Raw genomic sequence first — 22,758 nt, forward strand, 5'->3', positions numbered from 1 at the left:
AATGCCCAATGGGAATCGAAGTGAATTAGATTGACGCCTGGAGTTACACACAAGGATTTTACTGTACCATGAGGCTGTACTCTTCACTGGGAGCCAGATGTTTATGACTGAGATGGCGTGCAGCTTGTAATACTCGACTAATCCCCTCCATGTGGCAGGTCAGACTGAAGCAATCATGGGCTAGAATCAGCAACTCCACAGCTTGAGGACATTTGAAAGGAGACAGCAAACAAACATCAGTTCCTTTCATTATTACCAATTGGATTTTCTATGGTTTATTTAAGAAATTCAACAGATTCCAAAATGCTTCATAGGTACTTAAGTACAGGGGCTCTCAGTGTTACCGATGATGACTTACAAAACTGACTTTATGCAAAATCTTCTATTTTTAAAGCAGTTTTCAAACAAAAAAAAAGACAAAATATTTCATGGTATTTATTAATGACTGAATTCAGAATCTGTTAGGGCATTTATTTCATGAACTAAAAGAATTATAGCAGTGGTACAATATGGGTTAAGACAGAAAGCAGACGTTTACAAACATTGCTCAAGAAAGGAACCTTTGCTCAATTCAGGGACTGTTTATATGGTCACTATTAAGGGAAGATAAAGTTCCGGCCAGATCCTGTAAAGCAAGCTCTCTCTCTCTCTCTCTGTCTGCTAGCAGAGAGCACTGAAAACCTCTACCTAGATACAGCATGTGCTCAGATCGCCAGATGTGAACTCACAACCTCCAGACTCGGGAGCATGAGCCAAAAACCCTCCCTGAGCAAGCTACAACAAAGGGCATTTATGGTGGGCTGGGTGCATGGTTCGACGGTCAATCAAGTACCCCTGCCAGATATTAATGAAGATTTCAAAATGGTAGTGAATGAAGGAATGGGAGGGAGGTTGTGGTGGAATGAGAGGAGCAGGAAGTGGGATGTGCTGTTAACATTTTTCCAAAGTACATTGCAATAGAGGGCAAATGTTTAAGGTGATGGGGAGGGATTTAAAGGGCACCTGAAAAGCAAGTTTTTCTACACAGAGGGTGATGCTCTGGCGGAGGGGTAGCAGCTGTTCCTGAACCTGGTGGTGCGAGTCTTGTGGCACCGATACCTCTTTCCTGATGGCAGCAGCAAGAACAGAGCGTGTGCTGGGTGGCGAGGAACCTGGCCCGGAGGAAATAGAATTTCAGGGTTGTATGTGATGTTATATATATGACTGTGAATAAATGGGAACCTTGAACTTAAGGTATTTGGAACGAACTGCCAGAGGAACCTGTAACCAGGTTAGTGGAAAGGAAAAAAATTAGAAGGATATGAGCCAAATACAGGCAAATGGGGTCAGCTGATAGATGCCCTGTCACTGTGTTGTACAGTTTATCTCCATGAAATGCAGTGCTGAATTGTCGCCTGGAGGGAACTAAATCCAACCCCAACAACATGGCTGCATTGCAATATTTACGATTCATATTCTCTCCACTCAGCACAGCACCTTGCATCAGGGTTTAAACTCTTCATATCCCACTCAGAAACATGAATGCGACCACTTAGAGAAAGACCTATATGTGTGGCCAAGCAAAATAACAGCTAACTTGAGGCTTATGCCTCAACTCAGAGCTTGTCTCTTTGTAACCATTTCAGAAATGAGTCTCCAACATTACTTTGATTTACAGGAAGGACTGAAATTTATCTTCAAATATATACAACAGTCTCTACGCCCTCCCTGCCCCTTCATCGTGTTTCCATTTACTTACTGCACTCCAGTTCTGTTGTAGAAATGGATGAGATTTTATCCAGCAGCTTTGTGCCAACAAGGATTGGGTCTTGGCACAGCTTAGCCAACTGAAGGAAGGCCTCTTTTCCGTCAAGAAGATTATAGATCCGCATCACTTGCTGCCCTGTGACCAAAGGCAATCAAAAGAACATCCATCATGGAAGTGAACTGCATGGCTCTGATATACGATCTGCTAATCCAATTTTCCAACAAAGTTATAAATGCAGAAATATTTTCAAACAGTGGCAACTTCAAGAACAGGTTAGGTCAAAACATTGCCTCTTACGTGTCCTGATCAGAATCTGATTCATTTGGATGATAATTCTCACCCATGAGAATTAGCATTAACCCAGTCCAAACAGGACCAATTGAGTTTGTTGTGGAGGAGTCTGATGGTGGAGGGGTAGCAGCTGTTCCTGAACCTGGCGGTGCAAATCTTGTGGCACCGACACCTCTTTCCTGATGGCAGCAGCGAGACAGAGCTGGCTTTTGATTTTAAACTCAATCTGAGACAGTCCATGTAGAAAGGGAACATTATAAAGCTGTCAGAAACACCCAAAAAGTGTCAGAAATGAACAGTGGGATCAATAAATTCCAGACTGCAAATGCGTTCAGGCTGTGTAGAGTCCATAAAGCCTGCTTTTGCTACTGAGTAATCTCAGGTATCTGGCAACATAATTCTTGGGTGGGTGGTTTGTGAGATGGTGCACAACAGGTCATTTGTCTCACAAGAGATAATTTAATTTTAATTTAATTTAGGCTTACAGCATGGCCCTTTCAGCCCATGAGCCCATGCCGCCCAATTACAGGTTGAACCTCTTTAATCCGGCAATGCCAGGACCTGGCCATTGTCGGTCCACAGAAATGTTGGAAAACATAAATTGACCCATGAGGGAACCCTTATGTACACATATCAAAAATAGAACAAAGCTTAAAACTGGAAATAATACTGTGGGACAGCATGGTTAGTGCAGCAGTTAGCGCAACGCCTTTACAGCGCCAGCAATTGGGATGTTGGTTTAAACTCCTTACATACAGCGCGGGACTCGAACCCCTCCTGATCACGGCATATTGTACTAATAGCGGCAGATTCAAAACATGCTGGACTACAGAGCTCCGGATAATTGAGGTTCAACCTGTACACCCAATTGATCTATAACCCCCTAGTACGTTTTGAACAGTGGGAGGAAAGCAGAGCAGCCGGGGAAAACCCACGCAGACACAGGGAGAATGTACAAACTCCTTACAGACAGAGCCAGATTCAAACCCCGGCCCCGATCGCTGGTGGTATAACAGCCCTGAACTAACCGCTACACCAGCCATGCTGCCCTTTCTCTCTGCTGCCCTTTCTCTCTGCACCCCTTGATCACCACAAGGGACTCCCATTTGAATATATCTAAAACCTCTTACAGACATTTGCAATTTCCCTTTTAACACCAAGTATTATTCCATTAATGATGTACACGGAGGAAATAGTACAAAGTTACTCCTTGATTTCCTTCAGGAAAGTAAGGACTTCCATTAACCCCTTTTGAAGTCATGAATCAGATATTTTTTTTAAAAACAAGCACTTGCAGACATTTGTTCAAAGTCTGTGAAATGTTTTAGAAAGCCTCATGCATGCATTTATTTGGAAAGGATTTTGAGTTCTCTGTGACCTCTGGAGAGATGTTTTTGCACAGTGAGAATTTTGGATGAGCCTCATCTTTGAAAACAAGAGGTAATTTATAGACATGATCAAAATAAATTTCCTTTTGAAAATGGCGAGCATTCTTTGAGTCTTGCACAAACAAGGACTTTGTGCACGTTGCAACTATGCTGAGATCAGATGGAGTTTTTGGATGCAGTGAATATATTAATGTGTAGTACAATTCCACCAAGAAAACACCACCTATTCACAAGGCAACGCAGCCCATCCAGTTTATGATTTCCCCACTTGAGCACAGAAACAGGCTCTTCAACCCATCTAGTCTGTGCCAAATTATTATTCAGCTTTAAGAGACCAGCTGATGAGGGTGAGGTTTGGCTGCCTGTTTCAGCTGTGATAGCACCCCTTCCCTCCCACATTATTTATATCTGAATCCACATCATGAATGGTTTGGCAGATTTCCAGGAGGGTCCCACTCGACCCACTGCAAACTGCTTCCAGGCAGAAACCAGGATTTTATTCACTTAATTTTTCAGAATCTGGGTGTCACTGGCAAGGGTGACCAACTGACCTATTAACCCATACGTGGGAGGAAACTGGACCTCCTAATGAAAATCCAAATGGTCTCTGGGAGAACCTGCAAACTCCATGCAGACAGCTCAAGGGCAGGATAAAGCTCAGTGTCTGGCAGCTTTATTAATTGTGAGCTAATGGACTCGACAGAGCACGACCACCTCCCAATTCCCATCAATTATTTCTACCAATCCCTCGGGGTCAGACTCTTCTCGAGGGTCAGCCAAAGACCACCCAATCAGGCCAAAGGTTTTCCGGAAGTCATCAATGAATGAATTTGCACCTTGGGGGTGAAGCTCCTGCGGGCAGAACCAGAAGTCTGGATTTTTCGCCCAAGTTGAGCTCTGGCCTGTGTTATCACGGTAGCGAAGAGCACGGCTGAGAGTTTTTACCTCTGGATGGCGTTGAGGACAGCAAGGCCTGAATCACTTCATCTGCAACTAAAGTTGCCACGGCTTCTGCTGTCAGCCCCTGTGTGCGGATGAACGCCTGGGCTTTGCTGTAACGGTCAGGCTGTTGCGATGATAACACTTCCCGCAGGACAGTGTATGAATCCTGGGCTGAGATATCATTAAAAGAAAAGCCAAGTTCCTTCAGGGTAACAAAAGAAGATTTACCTTTATACTTTGTTTTTTATTTTGAAAGGCTCCAAGTTACAACTGTAGATTAACAATGTAAAGTAAAAGCAATAAGAATATTTTGCAAAAAGCAAGAGAACTTTGGATCACGAGTTGGTGCGGGAATCTTCTATGCTGCAAGAAGAATCCAGGATTTTCTCTGGCCATCTTTGGAGTTTAGCAAGCCTTTGCATCTATTCTCTGCAATCTTTTTCACCTCTCAATTGCCAACCAAGAGTATAGATCAGAGCTACAAGGAGAAGTTGGGTTGTTTCCCCTGGAGTGTTGGAGGTTGAGCTGAGACCTCATAGCATTATGAAAAGCATATTTAGAGTGGACAGTCGGAATCCTTTTTCTCGAGGACAATCATTTAAGGTGAAAGGAGAAAGTTTAAATGAGATTTATTTGTGGGGGAATTTTTTTTGTTTACAGAGGAGGAGGTGCTGGGTGTTTGGAATGGGCTTCCAGGTGGTGTGGTGGAAGCAGATACGAACGAGTTTGAGAGGCTCTGGATAGACACTTGAAAAGCAGAGAATAGAGGGATATTGATGGTTAATTTATTTTAATCTGGTACCGTGCTCTGTTCAGTTGTTGTGGGCCACAGGGACTGTTCCTGCACCATATTGTGCTCTCTGCTCAATGCATCCTCAAGCCATAGCCAGAGCTGGCCCCTGAGTCTTGCATTATCAGTAGCAGGGACAAGTTCATTGGTACCAGTCAGACAACAGCCCTTCTGCAAACAAAATGTTGGCGTTCAGACAGCAGGAGCTGTGATGAGTTTTGTTAGAGTACAATCCTGCACCTCTCCCCTTTCTCAACACCCGAGTTAGAATCTCATCGCATTTCTTTGATATGAAAGCACTGATTTTGTTTTAGCTGCATAAGCAATTTAAGAAATAGTGTTAACAGATTATTACCTGAATTGTTGAAAGAAAATAAATAATGCAGTACCTTTGAGAGCTCATACAAGCTCAAGACCTGGTGGCAATAACCCTTTCCGTGGAGGCACTTGTTAATGAGAGTGTGCAGATCCTGAACATTCTGGTCTTTAACAACGTTGTCTTCTGGGCTCTGAACAAATGATGGGGCTATGTTGCTCACTGTATGGAGAATAAAATACAGAAACAAAAAAAATGATTGCTTAATGACTGCACATGAAAAGCAAAAGTACAGAATTTTAGAGGATTGTATCCTGTGAAGCCCAGAGCTAAAACAGTGTCACTGGATGTGTCCATTAAGGTTCCAGATTCCTTTATTGACATGTAATAATACAGAAAGCATAATATTACATAAAATTTCCTTCTGCCTGCTGTAAGGCAAAGTGTAAAGGAGGGAGAAGGAGAAGCAAAAGAGAGGTGGGAACGAACGCTCTCTTGATATATGCAGCGAGGTGGGAACGCTCTCTTGATATAAGCAGCGAGGTGGGAACGCTCTCTTGATATAAGCAGCGAGGTGGGAACGCTCTCTTGATATAAGCAGCGAGATGGGAACGCTCTCTTGATATATGCAGCGAGGTGGGAACGCTCTCTTGATATATGCAGCGAGGTAGGAACGCTCTCTTGATATATGCAGCGAGGTGGGAACGCTCTCGATATATGCAGCGAGGTGGGAATGCTCTCTTGATATAAGCAGCGAGGTGGGAACACTCTCTTGATATATGCAGCGAGGTGGGAACGCGAGCGGGTTCGCAATCCAAATGGAGAGGGGAGTTGTGGTTGCCCGGCAAGGGACAAGGGGCAACTCAGAGAGGGGGGGAGGACATTTGGGTTTAAGGAAATTTTAAATGTGGGAATAGTGGAAATATTTTATGTTTTAGAAGTGTTGTCTTACTGTGTGTTCAAAAAAGAAATGGATATTGGGGAAAGGTGGTCGTGAGGAAGCGGAAATGAGAGGTAAACAAAGTATGAAATGGCCATGTTGAACTATATGACCATAAATATTAATGGGTCAGATACAGCAATGAGCTCTCTGAACCCTTCTCCATTAACAATGGCGTGAAGCAAGGCTGTGTTCTCGCACCAACCCTCTTTTCAATCTTCTTCAGCATGATGCTGAACCAAGCCATGAAAGACCCCAACAATGAAGACGCTGTTTACATCCGGTACCGCACGGATGGCAGTCTCTTCAATCTGAGGCGCCTACAAGCTCACACCAAGACACAAGAGAAACTTGTCCGTGAACTACTCTTTGCAGATGATGCCGCTTTAGTTGCCCATTCAGAGCCAGCTCTTCAGCGCTTGACGTCCTGCTTTGCGGAAACTGCCAAAATGTTTGGCCTGGAAGTCAGCCTGAAGAAAACTGAGGTCCTCCATCAGCCAGCTCCCCACCATGACTACCAGCCCCCCCCACATCTCCATCGGGCACACAAAACTCAAAACGGTCAACCAGTTTACCTATCTCGGCTGCACCATTTCATCAGATGCAAGGATCGACAATGAGATAGACAACAGACTCGCCAAGGCAAATAGCGCCTTTGGAAGACTACACAAAAGAGTCTGGAAAAACAACCAACTGAAAAACCTCACAAAGATAAGCGTATACAGAGCCGTTGTCATACCCACACTCCTGTTCGGCTCCGAATCATGGGTCCTCTACCGGCATCACCTACAGCTCCTAGAACGCTTCCACCAGCGTTGTCTCCGCTCCATCCTCAACATCCATTGGAGCGCTTTCATCCCTAACGTCGAAGTACTCGAGATGGCAGAGGTCGACAGCATCGAGTCCACGCTGCTGAAGATCCAGCTGCGCTGGATGGGTCACGTCTCCAGAATGGAGGACCATCGCCTTCCCAAGATCGTATTATATGGCGAGCTCTCCACTGGCCACCGTGACAGAGGTGCACCAAAGAAAAGGTACAAGGACTGCCTAAAGAAATCTCTTGGTGCCTGCCACATTGACCACCGCCAGTGGGCTGATAACGCCTCAAACCGTGCATCTTGGCGCCTCACAGTTTGGCGGGCAGCAGCCTCCTTTGAAGAAGACCGCAGAGCCCACCTCACTGACAAAAGGCAAAGGAGGAAAAACCCAACACCCAACCCCAACCAACCAATTTTCCCTTGCAACCGCTGCAATCGTGTCTGCCTGTCCCGCATCGGACTTGTCAGCCACAAACGAGCCTGCAGCTGACGTGGACTTTTTACCCCCTCCATAAATCTTCGTCCGCGAAGCCAAGCCAAAGAAAGAAATATTAATGGAATATATAACCAAATCAAAAGGAAGAGGCTGTTAAATTTACTGAAGAAAGAAAAAATTGATATAGCATTCGAGCAAGAAACACATCTAACTGAAGTGGAACACAAGAAATTAAGGAAAGATTGGATAGGACATGTAACAGCAGCATCATATAATTCAAAAGCCAGAGGTGTAGCTATATTAATCAGTAAAAATGCACCAATCAAAATAGAGGAGGAAATAATAGATCCAGCAGGGAGGTATGTAATGATAAAGTGTCAGATATATTCAGAATTTTGGAATTTGCTCAATGTATATGCACCTAATGAAGAGGATCAAAAATTTATGCAAGATATCTTTTTGAAGATTGCAGATTCGCAGGGGAACATACTGATAGGAGGGGACTTTAACCTTAATTTGAACTCAAAGATGGAAAAAACTGGAAAAAAGACTAGCAGAAAGAACAAAGTAACCAAATTTATAGTTAAATCGATGAAGGAAATGCAACTTTTGGATATATGGAGGAGACAACACCCAAAGGAGAAGGAATATTCATATTATTTGAGTAGACATAAAACATACTCAAGGATTGATCTGTTCCTGTTGTCGGCCCATATCCAAGGGAGAGTTAGGAAAACGGACCCCTGTTATTAGCAATGGAGCTGGAGGGCATCCCACCGAGAACGTATAGATGAAGATTAAACTCCATGCTACTTAAAAGACAGGATTTTAGAGAATTCATTGAGTGCCAAATTAAAATTTGAAATAAATACGGAATCAGTGAAAGATAAATTTATGTTATGGGATGCAATGAAAGCCTTCATCAGAGGGCAGATAATAAGTTATGTAACTTAGATAAAGAAGGAATACAATCGGGAAATAGAACAGCTGGAAAGGGAAATAGCAAGTACAGAAAAAGAATTAGCAACAAGGGAAGATACAACAAAAAGAGAATTGGCGGACAAAAAATAAAATACAAAACACTACAAATGTACAAGGTGGAGAAGAACAAAATGAAGACAAAGCAGAAATATATGAGCTAGGAGAAAAAACGCACAAGATACTAGCTTGGCAGCTTAAAACAGAACAAACTAAAAGAACGGTATTGGCATCAAGAAAAAAGGACAAACAAATTACATATAACCCAACGGAGATCAATGAAAACTTCAAGAAATTCCACAATCAATTATATAGAACTGAGAATGAAGGGAAAGAAGACAAAATAGATGAGTTTCTACCTAAAATTGAATTACTGAAATTGCAAGAAGAGGAGCAAAACAAATTAATAAAATCATTTGAAATAGAAGAAATACAGGATATATTAAAAAAAATTACTGAACAATAAAACCCCGGGAGAGGACGGACTCCCAATAGAATTCTATAAAACATTTAAAGACATAAATTCCTCCTCTCCTGGAAGTAATGAACCAGACTGAAGAAACACAAAACATGCCAGATTCATGCAAAACAGCAACAATTACAGTAATACCAAAGATGGGGAAAGATCCACTAACACCAGCATCGTATAGACCAATATATCTACTCAACTCAGAATATAACATAATAGCTAAACTATAAGCAAACAGATTGGCTGACTGTGTACCAAAAATAGTAAAACTAGAAGAAACTGGATTTATTAAGAAAAGACGAACAACGGACAATATCTGTAAATTCATTAACTTAATCCATGCAGTACAAAGAAACAAGACGCCAACAGTGGCGGTTGCCTTAGACGCAGAGAAAGCCTTTGACAGAGTAGAATGGAATTATTTATTCAAAGTACTACAGAGGTTCAACCTACCAGAGAAATATATTAATTGGATCAAAGCATTATATAAGGGACCATTGGCGAAGGTGACAGTAAATGGATATATATCAAACCAATTTAAATTAAGCAGGTCAACTAGACAGGGATGTCCACTATCTCCCTCACTGTTCGCGTTAGCTATAGAACCCTTGGCAGAACTGATAAGAACAGAAAATAAAATAAGAGGGATAAAAATAAAAGAGAAGGAATATAAAAGCAGTCTATTTGCAGATGACGTCATAGTATACTTAACAGAACCAGAATTATCAATAAAAGAATTACATAAGAAATTGAAGGAATATGGAGAAGTATCGGGGTACAAGATCAACGCAAATAAAAGTGAAACAATGCCAATGAATAATGCGGATTTTTACAAAGTTTAAGAATGAATCACAATTTAAATGGCAAACACAAGCAATCCGATACCATGGTATTCAACTAGATAATAATCTAGGCCACCTATACAAATTATCAGCCATTAATGAAGAAATTACAAAATGACTTAGAACATTGGAAAGATTTACCACGAACACTGATAGGAAGGGTAAATTGCATTAAAATGAATATCTTCCCAAGGATACAATATCTATTTCAATCGTTACCAATTCACTTAACAGAGAAATTCTTCAACGAGTTAAAGAAAATATCAAGGAAATTCTTATGGAAAGGGGGGGGAAACCCAAGAATAGCGCTAGATAAATTAACAGAATGGTACAAACAAGGGAGCTTACAGCTACCAAACTTTAAGAATTATTATAGAGCAGCACAATTAAGACACCTATCAGATTTTTATCAAACAAGGGAAAACCCAGATTGGACCAGATTAGAGTTAGATAAAATAGGGGAGAAGATACCTGAACATATACAAGTGGGATGAAAAGCTGGTGCAACATAGGAATTCACCAGTACTGCACCATCTACTCAACATTTGGAAGAAGATTCATGTAGAAAGGAAAAAAACAAATTATCAACTACCAAAATTAATATTGGCGCAAAATCAACTAATCCCTTTCACAATAGATAACCTTTCCTTTAGAGGATGGGAGAGAAAAGGGAGCAAACGAATAGAAAATTGTTTTTTGGGAAATAAATTATTATCTTTTGAACAAATGAAGTACAAATATGGTATAACTCACGGTACAATGTTTGCATACCACCAACTGAAAACCTACTTGAAGGACAAATTGGGAAGCAGGCTGAGGTTACCAGAATGAAACATGGGAAAAGCTATGCTCCGGAACTATGAGAAATACAATAAACACGAGGTTACGCATGATACAATATAATTGGTTACACAGGCTATACACCACGCCCCAAAAGTTAAATAAATGGGACCCAACAGTATCAGACAGATGTTTTCGCTGTAAGAAGGAAACGGGAACAACAGTACATGCAATTTGGGCATGTGAGAAAGTGGAAAAGCTTTGGGAAGATCTAAATCAGGTATTAAATAAAATCACAAAAAATAACATACCAAAAAATCCAGAAATCTTTCTTCTAAGTAATATAAGTAAAGAATTTGGCCTCGATTTGGATGAAGCACAAAAAAGATTTATTATGATAGCCTTAGCTGTAGCAAAAAAATGTAAAATGTCAACCTGGAAATCAGAAGAGAGCCTGAGAGTACAGCAATGGTACATAGAAATGAATAAATATATTCCATTGGAAAAAATAACATATAATTTAAAAAAAATAAAGCCACATTATTTGAACAAATTTGGGAACCGTACATGGAACACAACAGAGAGGGCCTACCGCGGACCTCCACCCCCTAAAATGACAGAATGAAAAGAAGACGAAATGAACTGACCCAGTATGTAAAAGTAGATGACACAATTTTCTTGTTTATTTTCATTGTGTGATGACATTGTTTAATGGGTTTAATGTATTGTCTATGTTGAATATTTAGTGGGAAGGGAGGGGGGGGAAAAGGGGAGAAAATGTGTATATTCAAGAGGGAAATTTTTTATGTGTATTTTGGTCAATATGGTTCATAGTGTGAAAAATAAAAAAAATTTTAAAAACCCTCTGGAGTGCCTGAACTTGTCAAGTAGACTGAGAGAGGATAGAAAGGTTTTGAGAGCAACTTCTACAAAATGCCCAACTTTTGACCTACTCTTGTAGCTGTGGAATTTATGCAGCTGATTGATGGCAACATTGTTTTGATAGTGGGGAGCTCTGTGATGGCACAGCTATTGACTGTTGAGAACAGGCTATTCCACAAACTCTTGTCCGACGTGGCCAAAGTGTGCCCTTGGCTCACTGCAGTCCAGGTCTTGCACAGAATTCTTCTGAGTTGCAGCAAATGAAGTAGAGCATTACACGATTGTCCTGCCTCCAGTGTCCTCACAGGCTACAGAACCTCCACTCCTTTCTGAGCAGGAAAAATGGCCACCCAACTCTCTCCAATTCTTCCATAACTACATCAGATCTACGTCTCTGCTTCTGGAGATAAAGTGAATACTTCCTGTATACTGTATGAATAACTACACCTAAGGAGTCCTTCCAAATCAGTATTCTTGTCTACACAGTTATTGACTATCTGTGGAACCAGTCACCCAGTGATAACTATTCATAGTTCAATGACAGGACATTACCAATTAGACAAGTTGCTCTCGCCATCGTGAGAAAGGGGTGGGGGAGACCATTAAGGAGATTGAACTGCATTTCAAAATAAGAATAAACATGAGAAGGGATTTAGGACAAATCCTAAAATAAGACAATGGTTCACTTGCCGTTGTTACTGTCCCCATAAAGTTTACATTTAAGAAGTCTGTTAAGCACACCATGTCCAACCCACTGTCCATCGATACATTGAAGGAAATAAACAATAAAAAAGTCAAAACCTTGAACTCTTGCTTGACGAGAGCCACGTGGAAGTATTCACAAAAAGGCATTAATTGGCACAAATGGACCACCTTCACTTTCATTTCCACTAAAGCACAGTACAAGCCCTTCGGCCCTTGATGTTGTGCCGACCCATATATTCCTTAAAAAAATACTCAACTCTCCCTACCCTGTAACCCTCTATGTTTCTTCCTTCGATGCGCCATTCTCAGAGTCTCTTAAATGCCCTTCGTGCCTCCACCACCGCCCCGGCAATACGTGCCAGGCACCCACAACTTTCTGCATAAAAAAAAACAACCCTGATGTCTCCCCTAATCTTTCCTCCCTTCACTTTGTACACACGTCCTCTGGTGTTCCTATTCCTGCTCTAGGAAAAAGTCACTGATCTCACCTGGAGAGCCAGGAAAATTGCCTGCTGCTGACCCTAGCGGGCCACTGGATGTCGAGCAGCTCACCTCCACTCCTGGAACAGTTGGAGGAGGTGGTGAAAAGGATTTGGTTGTGCACATTTGTCAGCAGACTTTGCTCTCATAATCTTGTACATCTCTATTAAGTCTCCTCGCATCATTCTACACTCCTAAAAGTCCCAGCTCTGCTAACCTGGCCTCATAAAACTGATTTTCCAATCCAGGCAACATCCTGGTAAATCTCTGCACCCTCTCCAGAGCTTCCACATGGAGCCGGACATCCATTGGCCCCAAAATCCCAATATTTGAACACATTAACCACATTTTTGACTGGACTCTCCCTGAGCACCCACCACTTCCCTGGCTCTGTTATCGATGAGAGTGAAATTGGGGCGGCACGGGCTCGTGGGCCGAAAGGACCTGTTACCGTGCTGAGTGTATAAGTATATTTTTTTAATTAAAAAAAAAATGACAAGAATTTGAGGCAAATTGCTGCAGGAACCCAGTTTGTCAGGTAACGTGATTTTCGATCATTTCGAGAGCAGTCTGGCTCTGGAACACAAAATCTGTATTTCGTGAGAGGATAGGGTCCGAAAGCTCACCGGGCTTTGGTTGAAAAGCTCTGACCTTGGACTAAGTACCAGAGCCCTTTCATAGAGTGGGAGGAAGAGAGGGTCATGTGGCATGTAATGGAGGCAGCGGGTTGTTGACGGAGGGTCTCCCCCACCCCTTTCTTTCCGCACGTTACCTGACAAACTGGGTTCCTGCAGCAATTTGCCTCAAATTCTTGTCATTTTTTTTTTAATTAAAAAAATATACTTATACACTCAGCACGGTAACAGGTCCTTTCGGCCCACGAGCCCGTGCCGCCCCAATGACACTCAATTAACCTACAACCCCCGGCACTTTTTGAACAGTGGGAGGAAATAAGAGCACCGGAGGAAATCCATGCAGACATGGGAAGAATGTACAAACTCCTTAAAGACAGCGCAGGATTCGAACCCCAGCCCTGACTGCTGGCACTGTAACAGTGTTGGGCTAATTGCTATGCTCAACGTACCACCCACCAAAATCACAATGGAACAATGGCCAATAAAGGGACTTACTGCTTGGTTCCCTTTTTTGATGGGGTCTCATCTCTCCATTCAAAGCATCGTCTGCAGCCAAGATGACTTTGACAGAAGGGTGGAAATCGTTTGATTGAGCTTCTTCTGAGGCTAAAGCTCTGCAGAGGAGCACAAGTAAAAGATCTTGGTTATAAAATTCAAAATATCTGGAGACTCTACTAGCTTCATGGATGCAGCCTTTGTCTAATAAATTCCCAATCAAGATATGAAGAGCCTCTTTCTCTGCTGTTCCTAGTCTACAGTTGGAAGCCACGTCCTTGGTTGGAAATCCTTCCAACTTGAGGTACTTTGGTGAGTTTAGAGCAGGCAGGTTTGAGAACAGAAACTCTTTGGTGGTATCTTCAAAGGTAAGTTCGCCACAGACCGAAACCTGCCAAGCGAATCTCGTGGTTGTGGACATCAGCAAAGTCTGCTGACGGATGTGACACAACCAAATCCTCTTCTCCACCTCCTCCAACCGTTCCAGGAGTGGAGGTGAGCTGCTCGACAACCAGTGGCCCGCTAGGGTCAGCAGCAGGCAGTTTTCCTGGATCTCCAGAAGCTGCTCTTTGAAAGGTGATGGTGGTCTTGAGTCGGTGGATGGCTTATCACTGGCCTGGGACAGAAAGAACTCAGAGGCAAATATATTGGAGATCAAATTACTTCTGAAACAATTATGGCATTTTTTCCAAAAATTTATTCTTGTCTCTTTCCTTTGCCACTGACCACATTGCTTCAAATTTTGTAATTCCTGAGACACCTGTGAGAGAAAAAAAAAAATGGACACAAATAATATACTGAAATGATTGTTTTGATGTTCATTCATGGAGTGTGGATAGTTCAGGTAACTAAACACAGAAATGCTGGGTGAACTCAGCTGGTCTCGCAGCGCCTAAAGAAGGTAAAGACATATTACTGACATTTTGGGCCTGAGAGGTATGAATGAAAAAAGAGACAGGCCTCCTTTTCTAAATCTCCATCTCACCTATTTCTTTTTTAACTCATACCCTGACGAAGGGCTCAGGCCCAAAATGGCAATAATATATCTTTATCTCCTAAGGACGCTGTGAGATTGGCCGAGTTCACCCTGTGTTTTTACGACATACAATTTCGTGCTTCACTTAGTTCAGGTAACTGCCCTGGAGATGGGACAGGTGTTCTGCTTTCTCATACGAGATTTCAGAATCATTTTGATTTTAGTCCCTTTAACCAATTGCCTCACTCATAGCCTTCGCTGTCTGTCGCCCCACACCCCACCTCTATTTTGCACTCAGCTAGCCTGAGCATGGGGGGGGGTTTCGACGTGTGCCGTACAGGAGGCTCTCAACCACCGTAGGTGGAGGTTGGAGGCGATGGGGTGGCCCGGGAGCTCAACCAAAAAGGCGGCCAGCATCAGCTATTCAGAGCTGGTGGCCAAGCAGGGCAGAAGGCCAGACGAGATCCAGAGCTGCAGGAGGAGCAAGCCATCTGAGCTGTTGTGCCGAGCGCCAGTGCTTTCAGGTGCTTCACCATCTCCTCGGGTGGCCCTCAGGTACACCCTGGCAGCACAGCGTCATCCTTCCCCCTCCCCAATCTAACAGCAGCAGGGTGAGCTGGCGAGCCCGGAGTTTACAGAGCACCGCACCGAATCGCAGCAATGGCTCAATGCGGGACCAATGGCCATAATCCCTCATGCAGCTGAAAATGCTCTGCCAGCGCCTGCATTTCTCCCACTGAATGCTGTGTGCCGGGACAACGGGGACTGGGGTCTCCCTCTGAAAACAGAGAATTTATTACGGGAAATTAACATTACTTATGTGTAATGTCATCTACCGAAATAAGTGCCAGTTTTTGGAATTCCAGATAAAAGGTTATGCACCTGTTCCACAGGGTTTCGAATTCTTGACAACGCTCTGTCAGGAGATACCAAAGGTCTGGAATTGTACACAGGCCAGACTGGGTAAAGATGGCAACTTACGGTCCTGAAGGACATGACTCCAAACGAACCTCGTGGGGTTTTTTATGACAATCCAGTGGTGTCACAGAACAATTAGATACTACCTCTGCAGTCTATATTTACATGTAAATATGCCAACTGATGTAATGAGTCCTCAAGTGTCTCCAGATCATTAAGCCAGCCCACTAACGTATCCAGCTCGAGGACAGAATTCACTCTGTTCATTTTTCCTCCCCCACATACCCTGATCTCTAGTCATCCAGCCCCAGTACATTGCCTGAATGTCTATTTATCCCGGATACAGGTGGACGAGGAACCTCTGCTCCTGCTCCATCAATGGTGCAGCCAGTTGAGCTGCTGGCCCGTAACTCCAGCAAACCAGCTTCCCAGCTGACGTCTGGTGCCCCCAGATGGAGTTTGCATGCTCTCCCTGTGTTTGCACAGGTGACCTGGTTTCCACATCCCAAAGACATGCTGGTTGGTTGTGTTCATTGTGCTCCGACTGTTGTCCTAAGTGGGGGAGAGGGTGTGTGTGTATAGACTGTCAGAGATGATGGGACTGTGGAGGGTGCAAAACAGAATGAGTGCATGATTGGTCAAAATGGCTGCTTGTCAAACAGCAAGGGCAATGGGCTGAAGGGCCTGTTTCCGAGCTGGATGATTCTACAATGGTGCACATCAGAAGCATTTTGGACTTGCTTTGGAAATGAACTGGCACAATTCCCATGGGATTTGCTTCCAATTCTAACAATGGTTCACGTGACGTCACCTTCAATGAACTGCTTTTCTTGCCTCACATTAAAGCTCATAGTGAATGAGGGTGATTCAACCGATGCCTCGGAATCGCCAGATTTCACTTTGGACACAAGGGAAAGGAGTATTGCAGAAATGTACAGCAGTGAGTTTGTTCCCCGCTGGCCAATCTAACCCAAGGGCTCGCTCAGGTGGACACAACTCGTAAAACTCACCTCGACACATAGACCAATATATATCCTTCACTCTGCATCAGATTGGTGCTCGCTAAGAATTTGCTCCACGTAAAATGTCAGCCATGTGTAACTTTTGTAACAACAGTCAATATTTCTTTTCATTTAGTTCCAATGTAAGCAATTTTCCAATTAGAATGAAAACTTAACAGGTTTTGTTCCATCAATGCCCAAAGCCCCTTCCCCCTCAATTTAATGTGCAGAGGTCTGATATTAAAAAAAAATAGACAACATGACCTAACCTATAGCTTGGAACCATGATCAAATATCTGTGAATGGACACTCATTACCTCGTCAACAAGCAAACTGTCTGCTGGCAGCTCAGCGAGTTCTGCCACCTGCCGAGCTAGAACAAAGAGTCCCTTCTTCTGCAATTGGTTCAGAATCTTCCCACACACACATTGCAAGGAATCCACAGTGTAGTCAGCGAAAAGTGAACGATCAATGGAGACTGACGTTTCCTGCAGGAGATGAGCAAGCCTGCTCACTTTCTGGAAATCCGGACCTGATTTGGAGAGACGAGCTTCAGTGAATTTCTTGCAATGTAAATGAGAACATTTTAAAATACAATTGGAATATTTACTCTTGCATAACAAAGTTCCATTCTCGTGAAATAAAATTATGTGGAATAAAACTCCCATTGAGGTATCTATGATTTTTTTTTGGTTGGTACGACCTACGCAAAATGGTCAAAGATTCTTCAGCATTTATCGTTACCCTGTCAGCAAACATAATCCCGAACTACTGTCCCAACCAACTGGTGGAAGGGTTTTTAGATTCCAGATTCCTTCATTGTCATGTGATAGTATAGAACATGTAATATTACACAAGACTGCCTCTACCTGCCATAGGGCAGACATAGATTCATCGTTAGCATTCCCCGATGCCCCTTACAGTACAAGAGAAAGAGACACTGTGTTCATGGATTTACCTCCCGTGTTCCCGCAGCCCCTGCAGCTGGCACAGGCTCCTGTCCGATTCATCGGCAACCCAAGCTCCAGATCCAGGCCTCCGACATGATCAGGAAGCCTCAGGACCTGAAGCACTTTGGGAGACCTTGCCCTCGGCACCCTCTCGATGCTGGTTTCCATGAGCCAGTCTCAACAGCCCACAGCCCATGTGGGCCCCTCAGCAGCTGAGCCCCTCGCTGGTCCGCTACGTAGGGCCATCTCTGCATCTCCTTCCAAATGCGGGCTGGGTTTTTTTTGGAATATTTTATTTAAAATTTTTTCCATTCATGCAGTAATCAAAATTATTATACAGGTTCCAAAAGAAACAAATTAAAATTACATACATGATGGCGTTCTCAAAGGTATATCAGATTTCCAAGTGACTGCAATACATTTCCTCACCACCACTACAAATTCCAATTGGTATATTGATAGCTTCAATTTAGGCCTTGCCCATTCACGGTTTCCTAATAAAAATAAATCCGGACTTTGTGGAAAAATGATTCCTGTAGTTTGGTCCAAAAAATTCCGTAAATCTGCCCCAAAAGGCCTTACAATAGGAAAAGACCAAATTGAATGCAAGAAAGTTCCTACATCTTCACCACACCTAAAGCATTGATCCAATAAATTTGATTTCAATCTATTCAATTTCTGTGGTGCAAGATATAACTGATGTAAAAAAAATTATATTGAACAAATCTGTATCTTACATTAATAGTATTGCTCATACAAGCCCGACATAAACCTGCCCACATTTGCTCATCAATTACAATATTCAGATCTGTTTTCCACCTCTGTCTGGACATAAACTCCTCGTTTGGGAGTTCCAACATAATAAAAAATATATCATAGAAGTAAATTTTTTTAACAGTTCCTCTCCTAATGCAGGGTGCTCTCCCAGTTTCTGGTCCCCTGTTCCCCTGGAATCTGCAATCCCTCATGACTGCTGGGGAGCTCAGGTGCCGCCATCTTGGGCACAGGACAGTGGTTGCAGGATTTTAGTTTAAAAATCACGATGGCTCCTCTGACAGGCTGTTTAATGCCTGTACAGAGCCACAAGAATTAGGCCCTGGCGGCTGAACGCTTCGGAGCAATGGTGCGTCTCTGCTCTCTACTCAACACCAGAGGGAGAACTTCCATCACAGCTATAAAGTGGCATTTTTTTTTAAATCATACAAATTAACATCAAAATGATTTTCTTAACAAAGACACGGCTACATCTGCCTTTGATTCAAGGTAATCAAACAGAAAATGTGAAATTATACAAAATTTCCTTTAGTCTACTGTAAGGCAGACAAAGGTTCTCTACCAGCAAAAATTTGTCCAGCGCCCCTTGCAATCAGAGAATGAGAAAAGCAAAAGAGAGTGAAGACTGTTGGGGCTGCGGGAGGAAGCTGTTGGGGCCGGATCGGGGAAAAATGCTGTTGGGGAGCGGAGTTGGGGCAGGAGGAATGGCCATCCTTACCCATAATCTCCCACTCTGCTGGGCCTTCCTTACCCATAATCTCCCACTCTGCTGGGCCTTCCTTACCCATAATCTCCCACTCTGCTGGGCCTTCCTTACCCATAATCTCCTACTCTGCTGGAACCGCTCTGGCGTTCCATTGCACGCAAGCGCTGCCGTCATTTTCTACCTGGGCACCCACAATCGCTTACAAGTTGACCAGCAGCTGCTACACGGGGAGTGTACACAGGTCGGCAATCCACCTCGCCAGCGTTACTGATTTCTCCTGTTTAATTGGTGAAATAGCCCAATTAATAATAAGTAATGAGCCATAATAAACACCAAGGAGCAGTATCAGAGGTGCTGGTCATGAGTACTCATGTAGAATGTCATCTGAATTCCAAATACTGCCAATTCCAATACTATTGATCCACAGAGTATATTCAGTGGAGTTTTATTTGGTTCAAGTTACTTATTCCAAGAATAGGATGTGAAATTTCTTAACAACTCTAAATGCCAACATTTTCCCTACCAAGAAACTGAAGGAAGGATGAATCCGCCACTACAAGTGGCTATTTGGCAGAATCTAGGTCTGCAGACTTTTTCACTTTTAGTTACATTTATTTTAGACTTACAATGTGGTTACAGACCATTCCGGCCCATGAACCTGTGCTGCCCCAAATACTCAAATTAACTTTCAACCCACGTTCATTTTTCAACAGTTGGAGGAAACCGGAGCACATGCAGTCATGGGGAGAATGTACAAACTCCTTAGACAGCGCTGGATTCGAACCCAGGTTGTTGGCACTGTAACCGCTACACTAACCTTGCCGCTCCCAAAGGTTCTGGTGTGATATCCTACTTGTTCAACAGAGGGGTTAGAGTCAGCGATCACCTTCCTGAATGATTCATGACAAGAAGAAAATTGTTTCCATATGATTTTACTCTGGATGATCCTGTATTAAATTAATTTCCCTGTTCAGGAATCAAAGCCTTTGCAACTAACACAAACCATATGCCATCCTGCCCCTTCAGATGTAAACTGATCTGAGAGCAGAGGGGTGATTTCATTAGGCTGCATTTGATACCAGATTTTAATTACTTAGCAGCAATGAGGTTGTCCTCAAACTAACTGCTGAGGCATCTACTTAATGACACAGCCTAAAGGTCAAGACAGAGAGTGGCAGGCAATAACAAATTAACTGCTGATCCGCATTCCTACGGAAAGCAACCTTGGCATATCCTTCTAACCTGTCATCCGCAAGAAGATGACTGTTATTCAATCTCTACCACACTTGGCGAAGCCTATGAAGTAAGCACACCAATGTCTCTACTTTCTCAGGAAACAAAAGCAAGTTCAGCACGCCCCCTTATCCCTCAACAACTCCCACAGGCAAACAATCGGTAGCAGACTTGCTGATGCATGTGTCGGGTGGGAGCTGCTCTGCTCAAGATCTTTTAAAAAACACCACAGAAGGTGGTAAATGTGGCTCAAAATATCACGCAAACCTCTCTTCCCCCCATGGACTCTGTCAACATCTTCAACTGCCAATACACCCCAGACACACTCTCTTCTCCCTCCTCTCATCAGAGAGACGGCTGAAGAGCATAAAATCACACATCCACAGGCTTGAAGGCAGTTCCTTCCCCAAAGCCATCAGGCTCCTTAATGAATTTCATGCTGTCACACTACTTTTGCTTGGGAATACTTTTCATTCTAATCCAAATTGTGCTCTTCATACACCTAAACAAGAATAGGATGTGAAACAAATGTTAGAGAAAGCCTGTTGGACTGTTGCAGAAGAACCCTTCTCACTATATGACAATTAACTGTTGAATCACATCTCAAGACAGGAGAGTAAAAGTCTAAGCAGCCTAGAAACTCCAATGCCTGAAGAATGGGTTGAAAATGAAGGGAGATATTAAAGGTCTCCTCTTTACACAACATATACATTGTGATATTTTTCATAATATACAAGGTATTTGAAAGGTGAATCAGTCCCCAGGTGAAATTTAATTTTTTTTTAAATTTTAAAATTTAGACATACAGCAGTCACAGGCCCGTTCTGCCCACCAGCCAGTGTTGCCCAATTATCACATTTGACAAAACTGCCACTAGCACATAAGACCCATTTTTAGTGCCAAAAATTTTAGGAAAAATTTGTTTTAATTTATTTACAGCTACCTGGTAAGTTGGCAAATGGGTTCCTCCTGCAAGGCCCCTTGTCGATAACGTGTGTGCATGCCTTTACTCATCTCAATGAAAACCCCCAGCCTTGCCTAGGGGAGACGCCGAAGCCTCCTCACACTCGAGCAGCAGCAGCAGTAACACGTCCGTCGCACACCAAGGCTCAGGCCGCTTCATCCCACACTGTGCAAATGCCAAATTGATGGACAGGCACGCCAGGACCCGCAAGAGATAAGCTGATCACCAGGGCAACGGGCCGGGCCCATCGTCGTGGGGAGCAGACGATCAATCGCTTGGTTTGAGGGAAGCGTTGAGCCTTGGTGATCAGGCTCCACGCGGAGCCTTTGTTCGACGAGCACGACCCCCCCCGAGCAAATTGAATGACGCGTGGGGTGAGTGGGGGCCTGTGAGCAAGCGGCCTGTGGAGCTTGCACTAACTGCACCACCCTAAATGGAAGGTTGAAAGGAGGTGGATTAAATACAGCTGACCTGTCTGTTCATTGACACCCAAATTCTTCCTTATGGCTATGTCTTGCCCCTAACCTTTCGTTAAGGCTGTTGCTCTGTTCCTCCCCAACACAAGAGGATTATCATTTTATAGGAGATTTTATAGAGAAAGTACTCTTCATTTTGACAGGCAGCTTGCATGCGTGCTGTGTGTAAATGGAGGACATGTGTCAGGAAGTCAAGAATAATAGTATCCAGCGTTATGGGTCACATTGTTCCTCAATGCCTCAGGCACTGTTTGAATAATAAGTGAGCTGCTTTTCAGGATATAGGACGCAGAAAGCAAACATTCATGCTTAGCAAGCAATTAGGAAAGCCACTGGTATTTTAGCCTATTTTACAAAGAAATTGCAGATGAAAATAAAGAACTTTTCAATGCAATTTACAAAGAGGATTATGAAATGACATCTGAATTACTGTGCCTTTGTTAGTTCTCTTTACCAGAAGATGCACTTGCCTGATGGGGAATCAAATAAAAGTTAAGAGAACTAGCTTGTGGAGAAAGAAAATTAGCCTAAGCCTCAGAATGAGACAATCTAAATGTTTGAACTGTTTAACTGGGAAAACGCTGAGAGGCCATCCTGCTGCAGAGGCTAAAAGCTTTGACCATCTGCAGCCAGTCGGGCACTGAACCAGTACCATTACCAAGTGTAATGCAAGGAAGAATTCCACTCAGAACATTCCAAATGTTTAGAATGCCCCACGATAGACCGTTTAGTCATTGTGAAGGCACCCCAAGGTTGGGAAAAGCTCCCCGTCAGCACAACACCTTTTCAGTAAACGCTCAACAATCTGGATGCCAGAAATCCGGAC

General features: G+C 43.2%; 1 protein-coding gene across 4 annotated transcripts in view; it reads right to left on the reverse strand.

Moving 5' to 3' along the window:
* The window catches only part of spg11 (SPG11 vesicle trafficking associated, spatacsin), a 127,965-nt gene that overhangs the window by 11,287 nt on the left and 93,920 nt on the right, over positions 1 to 22,758 (reverse strand). For 2 of the 4 annotated variants that reach the window (XM_069910158.1, XM_069910160.1), the window contains exons 29-34: positions 17,147 to 17,361; positions 13,935 to 14,694; positions 5,548 to 5,696; positions 4,372 to 4,570; positions 1,739 to 1,882; positions 68 to 201 (exon numbers count right to left, since the gene is read on the reverse strand). In XM_069910158.1, coding sequence (XP_069766259.1) covers positions 68 to 201; positions 1,739 to 1,882; positions 4,372 to 4,570; positions 5,548 to 5,696; positions 13,935 to 14,694; positions 17,147 to 17,361 — 1,601 coding nt within the window. Of the gene's footprint in view, positions 1 to 67; positions 202 to 1,738; positions 1,883 to 4,371; positions 4,571 to 5,547; positions 5,697 to 13,934; positions 14,695 to 17,146; positions 17,362 to 22,758 lie in introns of those variants that run through there. The other 2 variants (XR_011348460.1, XM_069910161.1) reach the window with 2 other exon arrangements.

This window comes from Narcine bancroftii, chromosome 14, assembly GCF_036971445.1.
Source record: "Narcine bancroftii isolate sNarBan1 chromosome 14, sNarBan1.hap1, whole genome shotgun sequence".
Taxonomy (NCBI): Eukaryota; Metazoa; Chordata; class Chondrichthyes; order Torpediniformes; family Narcinidae; genus Narcine; species Narcine bancroftii.